Source organism: Struthio camelus, chromosome 5 (genome assembly GCF_040807025.1).
Source record: "Struthio camelus isolate bStrCam1 chromosome 5, bStrCam1.hap1, whole genome shotgun sequence".
Lineage (NCBI taxonomy): Eukaryota > Metazoa > Chordata > Aves > Struthioniformes > Struthionidae > Struthio > Struthio camelus.
Window position 1 is genome coordinate 40,381,854 of NC_090946.1, and position 9,237 is coordinate 40,391,090.

The 9,237-nt window shown below is 60.8% G+C and overlaps 1 protein-coding gene across 3 annotated transcripts in view; it reads right to left on the reverse strand.

Moving 5' to 3' along the window:
• Window positions 1–7,754, reverse strand: part of MAPK8IP1 (mitogen-activated protein kinase 8 interacting protein 1) — a 28,737-nt gene extending 20,983 nt beyond the window's left edge. The window contains exon 1 of one of the 3 annotated variants that reach the window (XM_068945867.1): window positions 7,618–7,754. In XM_068945867.1, the coding sequence (XP_068801968.1) occupies window positions 7,618–7,703 (86 nt within the window). In that variant the 5' untranslated portion in view covers window positions 7,704–7,754. Of the gene's footprint in view, window positions 1–696; window positions 783–6,063; window positions 6,204–7,617 lie in introns of those variants that run through there. The other 2 variants (XM_068945866.1, XM_068945868.1) reach the window with 2 other exon arrangements.
• Window positions 7,755–9,237: the final 1,483 nt, after the last annotated feature.

Below are 9,237 nucleotides of genomic sequence, written 5' to 3' on the forward strand. Positions count from 1 at the left end.
TCCTGCGAGCGAGAGGCTCACAAGGAGCCTTCAAAGCGCAGATCGATTTCTTCTCCCGTTACACGGGTCGCTGGGGTCGGGCACCAGCGGCCGCTAACGCTCATTTCCTCCATCTGCCGAGGGGCGGGAGCGCAGGCGAGGAGCTGCAGGGTCCCGACGCCACGCTCGGCGGCTCTGCAGGACCGCCTGGGGCGGGGGGCAGAGCTCCCCGCTTCAGCCCGGGGAAGAGGCAGCCCTGGCCAGCCGGGCAGGTGCTGCGCAGGCGCCCGGCACGGGCCCCGGCTGCACACCCAGCCTCCAGAGGGGCGCCTGGCACCAGCGCTTGGGACGCTCCTTGCAAGTTGTCCCTTTTCTCTCCACGCTGCATTAACGCTCCCGTTAACGCTTTAGCACCCACCCCACAGGCCGCCTCTCCTCTTGCCCTGCCGAAAAATCCTGCTAGACACACACACACGCGCGCACACACACACGTTCCCAGCCACCAGTCCCACGCGCGCAGCCTTCGCTGCCCCAGAGCACGGCTGCCGGGCGGCTCGTGCGCAGCCAGGTGAACTTTGGGCTCGACTCCGTGCCAAGTTCGCTCCTGTCCTGCGGGCACAGCTGGCGGAGGAGGGCGACGTGCCCAGGGGCGAGGGGCTGCCCCCTTTTCCACACGCACAGCTTCCCCCGCTGCCCGAGGCCCAGCCGCTCCCCTACCATTTCTCCCACTGGTCTTCCAGCCAGCTCTCCTCTTCGGTGCTTGACTCCATTTTCAAGGCCAGCTGCATTGAGGAGGAACCCCCTTCCCTGGGGGACACGCTCCCACCCCAAGGAAGTGCCCCCCAGCCGCTGGGGCGAGGAGGAGCCAGGGAGACGAAGGCCAAGCCCTGGGTGCCGGCCGCCCCAGCGCAGTCTGTGGCTGCCGGTGCTGCTCTGTCTCCTCACTGCGCAACCTAGGGAAGCTCATTAAAAATAGATGGAATCAGCTGTCCTGGAGGGGAAAAAAAACAAAAAAATAACCTCCAGAGCTGAGCTGATGCCAAGCCCCTGCACTCTGCCGGGGATGCTGACTCCCTCTGCCTGCCAGCCAGCCCGGCTCCTGGTATTGCTCCAGCGCCTGGCTGCCCATCACCCGCAGCAGGGCTTGGTGGGGATCTGGTTACCCCGGCCCTGACAGCCACGCCGCCTGGCCACCTTCTCCTGCCCTTGCAGCGTCACTGGCCGAGCCCTTCCAAGTCCCTTCCCTAAGGGGGACGGCAGCACTTATTCAGCTTATTGCCCGTTAGAGAAGGGTCATCTCACTGACAAAAGGGATGGGCCGTTTCCATCACTCGTGTGGGACCAGCAGCGCAGCCAGGTTCGCGCCCCAAGCGCAGGGAAGCAAGAGGAGCACTAAGAGCTCCCACTTCATCAAGGGGCAAATCCAGCACTGTCCCTTCCCTGGGTGCGCCCCCCAACCCACGCTCCTCCTGTCCCAGGCAGGGCTGTCCCTGGGCTCCCCCCAAGCTCTAACCCTCTTCAGGGGGAAGGGAAATACGTGGCGAGCTGCCCGCTCTGCCAGCTCCCTCCCCACACCTGCTGCCTGAAGCAACGAAGCTGCGGCCTTTCCCAGGAGGGGCTGCACCAAGCTGCCAGGTTTTGCCAACAAACTCTTCATTTGGTGCCCACAAGTAACCCTCCGTCATCACCCTGCCTTTGCTTCGGCTCTCTGGCCGGCTTCTCCTGACCCCTGCAAGCCTTTCTTTCCCGTAAGGGGCTGTGATGTGTCCTGCCCTGAATGGATCTGGCTCCTCTTTTCTTTGCAGTGCAGTCTCCAGCGCTGCCCCTGAGTCTTCCAGGGCTCATTTTTTGCCTCCCCTCATCCCTCCACCCCGTCAGCTGCCTGCCTTCCCTGGAGCACCAGCTTGAACAGCCCTGTGGCACCGAGGGTGGGAGCCCACCCCGCGGCGGGAGCGGGAGAGGGGAGGGTGCGCGGGCATCCGGACCCGAGGGCTGTCCCTGTGCCAGCAGGGGAAGAGCCACTCAGATCCTCGCATCCGACTTCCCGTGTGCCACAGACCATAAACCTCTGAGGAGGAGCGGTTCCTCATCTCGGCCGACACCGATGGAGCTAAAGCACGTCTCTTGGAAAGAGGCACCCACCGTGATTTGGAGATGGGGGACGGAGTGCCCTTCCTCCCCTCTCAGCCTGTATCACCCAGAGTCTCGTGCTCAGCAGGATCTCAATCCACTGCCGTGCTTTTTGGTGCCACCCTCCTGCCCCACACCCCTGGCACCCACACCGAGGGCTGCTTCTCCTCGCCTCCGCCTTGCCCGGGGCGCTTGCTGGTGGTGGGAGCAGTGGAGGCATCTCCTGCCCAGGCCTTCGCGGGGGACTGGTGGCTCAAAACGCAGCCGGCCAGCTATGGCTTGTGACCTCCGTTCCTGGTGCCTGGAGGCCTGGCTTTGCACTTGGCTGTGTTAAAGTAGGCGGCGTCTGAGGGAATATGATTTACTAAGTGATCGGGACCACGTTGTAGGGCTATTCTGCCACTGTTTGTCGCTCCACCGGTTATTTTTGCCTGGCAGCGTCCGTACTTGCTGCCTTTCAGATCTTTGAAACAGCATCCCCAGCTCCACCTTTCACATCAGCTCTGCCTTGGGGGCACCTGCTCTATTCAAAGTCCACTCATTTAATGGAAAAAATAAATAAATCTCATTTTCCACATTACTCCCGTGCTTTTCTTCGCTCGCATGGCTGCTCCAGAACTACCTAGGCGATGCAAGGAGGACGCCCCACTGCCCCGCCGCCTCCACCTCCTCCTCGCCCCTGCGGGGAACACCCCTGCCTTTCCCTGTCGCTTCCCAAATTGGCCGAAAATACCAGCAAAATGAAAACGCCTTTTATTTCCACCAGCTCTATCGCTGCCCACAGAGGCCTGAGCAGCAACGCGGTGCCCCGCGGGCGAGCTGGCGCCGCTGCTCCCGCCACCGCGGGCGAACGCGGCGAACGGCTACGCGGGCGGGCGCTGGCTATCTATCGACAACAGCAGCTTCATCCTCGCCATAACGCTGCCTTAATTAAAAAGAGGCGTTCTAATAAATAGTGGTTGGCGGGCAGGGCTCGACGCCCTGCCAGGGAACGGGGGATTGAGGACGTGAGCTCCCCAGGGCCGGAGGCCCCAGGTCTCCCTGCGCGTCTCCCAGCGCCTGCCGGCTGGCTGGCGCCGCGCAGCCCCGCGAGGAGCAGCAGCAGCAGCAGCAGGAGGAGCGCGAGGCGCTGTCCGCGCGCCGTGCCCCGGGGAGCAGCCTGTTGCAGGGGGCAACCGGCGCCGGGGGAGCCCGGGCCCTTCCAGCGGGAAGGGCTGGGGGGGACAGGGGCGGCAGCGGAGATGGGGCCGGGCACGGGGGGAGCCAAGGCCACCCGAGGTGTCCACAGCTGGGGACGGCCCTCGGGACGTGGTGAGCGCCCGGCTGCATCGGGGCCAGGGAAGGGGCCGAGAGGCAGCGCGGGAGCCAGCCGGGGCGCTGTGGGGCCGGGGCACCGTGGGGCCGGCGGCCACCGCTCACAGCGTATCTACCGCCAGCCAGCAGCTGCTCAGACAGCGCTGTTTAATGGCCATAGCAACCGAATCCCCCGGGGAGAGCGTGATGCTCGTGGACCTACGGAGCTGGGGGCTGGTGGCGGCAGGCAGGGGACGCAGCACCCAGCTCCCCGCCGCGCTCAGCGGCGGCAAATCACCCCTTTTTGCTCCGTTCATTTCATCACGGACATCGCCATCGCCTGGTTTAAGAGCCACGGCCGTCCGCGCTGGCTGAGGGCGCCGGTGGGGGCTGAGCCCGGTGCGCGGGCAGCGGGGGCCTGGTGCAGACCGCTGCCCTGCAGGCTGCTCCTGGCCCCGGCCCCGTGGTCTGCCAGCGACGCCGCGCCACGGGCCCTCACCCCATCACCGTGGCAGGAGCCCCACGGAGCAAAGCTAGGGTTAAATATTGCACCTTAACAAGAGCCGTTTCTGCCTTTCTGCTCACCCCACCTGCTTTCGTGCAGCCCAGGCTGGGGCAGGAGCTGGCGAACAGCCGCGGGAGAGCGTTCGGTGCCGTTTGGGTCTTGTCTCCGTAGCGCATGCTGGGAACCGATGCTGCCCGGGCGCTGCAGGGCGGCCGACAGGCACCCAGCAGTGTTCCCGAGCTGGGATTTGGCCAGGGCAACACGGCATTATGGATCGGAGGCTCCTACAACCCCAGCTGTCCGGATGCTACTCTGGCACTCTGCTTGGAGGCAGCAGTGTGCAGAAGTCCTGCACCCAGTGTTAGAGCAAAATAAAGTACTTTCCTACGTTTGGCTGGCCTGGGTTTTTCCCTCCATCACAAGAGCCAGACACTCTTTTGTTTAAACCAAAGAGAAGCTACCTCCCTCTCCCTCAGAGCAAGGCAGCACTTTCGTCTTCTATTACCAAAAGAAGGGTAGCCCAGCTCCAACGCCCAGCTCATCGCCTCTGAACAGGCTATTCAGACAGACCAAATGTGTACAGCAGACAGGTAAAACAGCCTATAGTGCTAGGATTGATTTTTGCCTCAGCCTAAAGATGCTTCCTTCAACTTCCTGAAGAGACAGAGAGAGGTCTCCTTCCCCCAGGGACTTTCTTCACTCGCAAGGCCCCAGCAACGGCCATGAAAATGGCTGTGATTTCTTATAGACAGCCAGGCTCCCAGGGGAGGTGGGTAGTTTTCCTCCCCTTTTGTGACCCATGCAAATATCTCCCTTAAGGTTTCCTTCTCTAGAAGCTTTCCAGGTGGATGCTCTCTGCTTTTATTAGGGGACTCAGAAGCAGATACACAAGGATCAACCATTGACCCACAAGGTCCCACACCCTGGCACCCAGCCCACTTAAAGGGCAGCTCTTCTATATTGGAGCTGCGCTCACTGCGGGGCTGCCAGTGCTGAGAGCCTGGCTCCCAGTGAATGCCTATACCCTCTTCTCCTGCTCAAAAGGCATGACTCTCACACCAACTATCCATGGCATACCTGACAAAAGATCAGCTGAAGCATTTTCCCTCTGACCCCACTGCTGCCAGCTCCTCCCCAGTGCTGATGGCTAGCACCAACCCAAGAGCTGGACTTAGGGGGCACAGGGGCAGCATGGCTGGCCTAGATTTCAAGCAGAGCACTGCAGGGCCCTGCACCCAGCTGGATCCCGGCCCCAGTCATGGCAGCCCTCCCTGCATGGCCTCTTACACTCCACCATGGTAACAGCCAGGCCACAGGGCAGAAGGACCCCTGGCCTGGAGAGGGAATGGAGAGCACATCACAGGAAACCTGGCCTGAAATGCTGACAAAGCTTCTTGGCAGAGTGAGGAGCTGAGAAACCATCTCCCAGAGAGAGACGCTAAGCGGTCCAGCTGGGCGAAACCCCCGACGAAGAGGCTTAAGGATAACGTGGAAGATGGGTGAGAACAACTTTTGTATTTCTCTCTCTTAAAATGCTGTTGCTCTTGTTGCAGAGAGAAGCCACCTCCAAGGGTTCTCCTGCTGAAGGAGGGCTCACCTCACCTTCCTTCACGTCCTTCATTGCCTTCTCAGACTATGCCAAACTGTCACCAGTGATGGGGACCTGCCAAAGCATCACCCACAGCCTCATCAGTGCTTTGGACCTCAGTCCATCATGTCCCTTGCTGGCCAGGACAGAATCCTCTCTAGATTAAAGTCAACAGATCTTCTAATGCTTGGGCCTGTATTTTGGCATGCAAGAAGCTGGAATAGTAGACACACATACCAGAAGGGAAAAAAGGTGAAATACCTCATCCTGGCTACAGCACGCTCTGGGAAGGCACAGGGTTCACAGAGTGCTTTGCCTCCTGCCACAGGCTGATTCTTCACCCTGAGCCATGCTCTTAGTTGCCTGCTCCAGTGCAACGCTGTGGGGACCAGCTATGGGAGGATTGCTCCACTTGCTGAGCTGCTACGGCAAGGAAGCAAAGCCTGGGAAAGTCAGACGGCTGGCTATGCACAAGCCCAGCTGCACCAGGTAACAGATCTTGCAAACAATATTTCAACAGTGGGGGGCGGGTGTCACCCTTGCACATCACTCACAACCACAACGTTACCTCTGGTTTCTGAAACCCTGTCGCAGGCTCGGAGACACAACAGTTATTTCCTTCCATTTCAAGACTCTGATGCCGAGCTCGGGGCCTTGGAGACGATCTTGCCATCCGGCCATGACTTCCCAGCTCTCCTCATGGCTCTGACGTCTCCCCTGACAGACTGTCAACTCTTCCCAGGGGAAGGATGCCAGTGTGCTGGGCTCCTTTTCTAAAGATCTGAGTCACAGTAAGGAGCAGCACCTTGTTCTCTCTTCCTGGGGCGTTGCTGTTTCCTTGGGAGAGGGCAGGTGCCCAGGAGACAAATGCTGCACCTAGGACAGCAGCGCGTGGCAAGCCCGAGACTCTTAACAGACCAAAGCGGAGCTCGGCTGCTCAGCCCCTATCACCCAGCTCTGTGGCAAAGCCTTGCTTCTCCACAGTGGACGTTTCCAGAGGCAGTATTTAATTGCTCAATTTGCAGGGTTTATCCAGCCATGTTGCAATAGCTTCCAGCAGCTCTAACAGGCAGCACTGCAATAGGAGGAGGCTGCTGAAGCCCACAGAGCTACCCAGCGAAGGGTCTCCAGAAGCAAAAGTCTGCAGAGACCTTCAGAGATAAAATGTCTAAACCTGCCATAGCTTGACTGCATTTATCTACTTCCTTCCAGGGTCCTGTTGGTCCCCAAGCCTCAGAGGCTGGGGCCTGGCAGAGGCAGAGACAAGTTCAGCTGTCACCCCAAGCATGGACCACCCGCTCTCCCCTCCTCCCCCTCCAAAATCTCACTGCATAAATCACCTGGTACTGACCACCCCTTCTCATGCAGCTCCCAAGCAACTCCACAGCAGCACCCCTGGGCACCAGAGACGAGCAGAGAGCAATGGCTGAAGATGTTAAAGCTGCTACAAGCATTGAGCCTCCCCCCGACAGCAAGCACAAAAATGCCAGGCACTGCCCGCCCAGGCGATAGCCAAGATGCCCCTCATCCACCAAGTACAGCCCCGTCCCAGAGCTGCTCTCAGGAGTCACCAGTGGGTCCGAAGGCCCCGGCCCCGCAGGTCGGCCCCTCTGCCCACACCTGGCCTTGCCATGGCCATCAGGAGCCCTGGCAAGCTGCCCCGCTGGGTTCCAGCCCAGAGACAGCCCCCTGCATCCCAAATCAATGGGAGTGCTCAGTATTTCCGAGTGGATCAATTCTGGCACTCTCACACCTCCTCGCTTTGGGTTCCTGTTTCGCAGGGATGGGAAGGGGGAAGGGGAAGCACCCGGGATTTCCTGGAAAGGGCTAGAAAGAGGCTTTCCTGAAGATGGAGAAAGATGAAGCTTTTTCATGAGGAAGAGATGTGCGAAGAGGAGGCGAGACAGGTAGGGCGGCCGGGGGCTCGGGGCCAAGCGGGAGGCTGGGGGGCCGAGGCGGTGCATGGGCTGGGGGCGCGCCGGGGGGCCCGAGGGGCGATGCGGGGCGGGGGGGGGTGCAGCTGTGCATGCGGGGCTGAAGCGGCTGCACGGGGAGCGGCGCCCGGGGCGGCGGGGGCAGCCCATGCCCCGGGGGGGGGGAACCCGGGGGAGGCGGCCGGTACCTGAAATTGGGGGGCGAGGCGAGGTGCAGCCCCAGGAAGGGGGAGGAGGCGGGCGGGGATGCGGCTCCTTTCTCTCGCTCCGCCATTCTGTGGCTGTCTCCATGCAGGCGGAGGCAGGGAGGGAGGCAGGGAAGGAGGGAGGGAGGGAAGGAAGGAGGGAGGGAAGGAAGGAGGGAGGGGAGGGGGCTGCTGGCGGGGCCGGCGAGCAGGGATGCACCTGCCGACGGGGCGGGGGAGGCGCGCAGGGGGCTGCTGCCCACGGCCCCGGGCGGCAGCTGCAGGACAGATGTGCCGCAGCTGGAGGCAGCGCCGCGCCGCACCCCTCCCCGGGCAACGCCGGCCTTGCCTGCAGGGCAGATGTGCCCACAGCTGGACATAGCGCCCCCAGGTCAGATGCACCCGCAGTCGGAGGCAGCGCCCCCGGGACATGTCCAGAGCTCCTGGGGCCCTGGGGCCCGACCCAGTGGGGCAGGCCGGGGGGGCGAGGGAGCAGGGGGAGGCTGCTGCGGGCAGAGCTGAGTAGCAGCCCTCAGCCCCAGGGGGAGGACAGGCTGCACTCCCTTGCAAACCCTGTCTTCTGTCCCCCCATGCCGCCAAAGCCTAGGAGGGTTGTAAGCCAATCAAGGGGACTTAAAAGGCCGATTTCACATGTTCCACATACCCATAAGGGAAAAAGTGCATCTCCAGGGCCCAGCTTTCTCTCCAGAGCACACAGACCTACTCTTGCATCCCACTGTGGCTCAGGGGAGCCAAACCTGTCTTATAGTGACAGAGCGTTACCCTCTGCTACCTTTCTTCACCAGCCTGAGCAGCAGGTTTCTTTCCCGTATCTCTCCTTCCCATGCTTTGCAGGCTATCTCATAAAACTGAGAGGCGTGCTGTGCACAGAAGTGGACATCAGTATTTCTAGGTCCCAAAGCTGATGCGATAAATGAATAGGTGAACTTTTAATATTCCCTTCATGCCCACTGCACTCCCAGTTACCATACGCACATGCCCACGGCAGTCCTGGAGTGGGTGGGCAGGCAGCGGGCAGTGTTGCCTCAGCCGTTCAAACTTTAAAGACACAACAGGTCGCATCACTGTTTCTCAAGCCACAGAACTAATTGTCTTTGAGACAACAGTATTAATTTCTTGGCAAAGACCCAGGATATCAGCTGCTCCTACAGAGAAGAGCAAGCAGAGCCCTCCAAGGCACAGAACCCTGCTCTCACTTGGGAGTCTTGATCTTCTGCCAAACTCAAGAGAGATGTTACTCCTGGGCCAGCATGGAGTCAGGCATGTAACCACCAGCTCAGCCGTTGCAGGTACCTTTGGGGCAGCCTCCCAAGGGGTGCTACTCGTACCCTTCACAGTTTGCATACACAGAACAAGCCGTCTTCCATCCAGCACCTACAACTCATTGCCCTCCACTGAGGGCCTGGGAGAGCTTTGACACTGCTCCATCTTAAAGCACAAGCCTCAGCTACTGAAACACAATTCATCCGTGGCATGGCTGTGGGGTTTGACCTCTGTCTTGGGGAGCAGGTAAGGCTGCCTCCGCCTCCTGCGGGCAGATCACCACGAATGCATCTCACCTCGCTTTGGGAAGCGAAGCGCACTGAGCCCCCCACTCAGTCC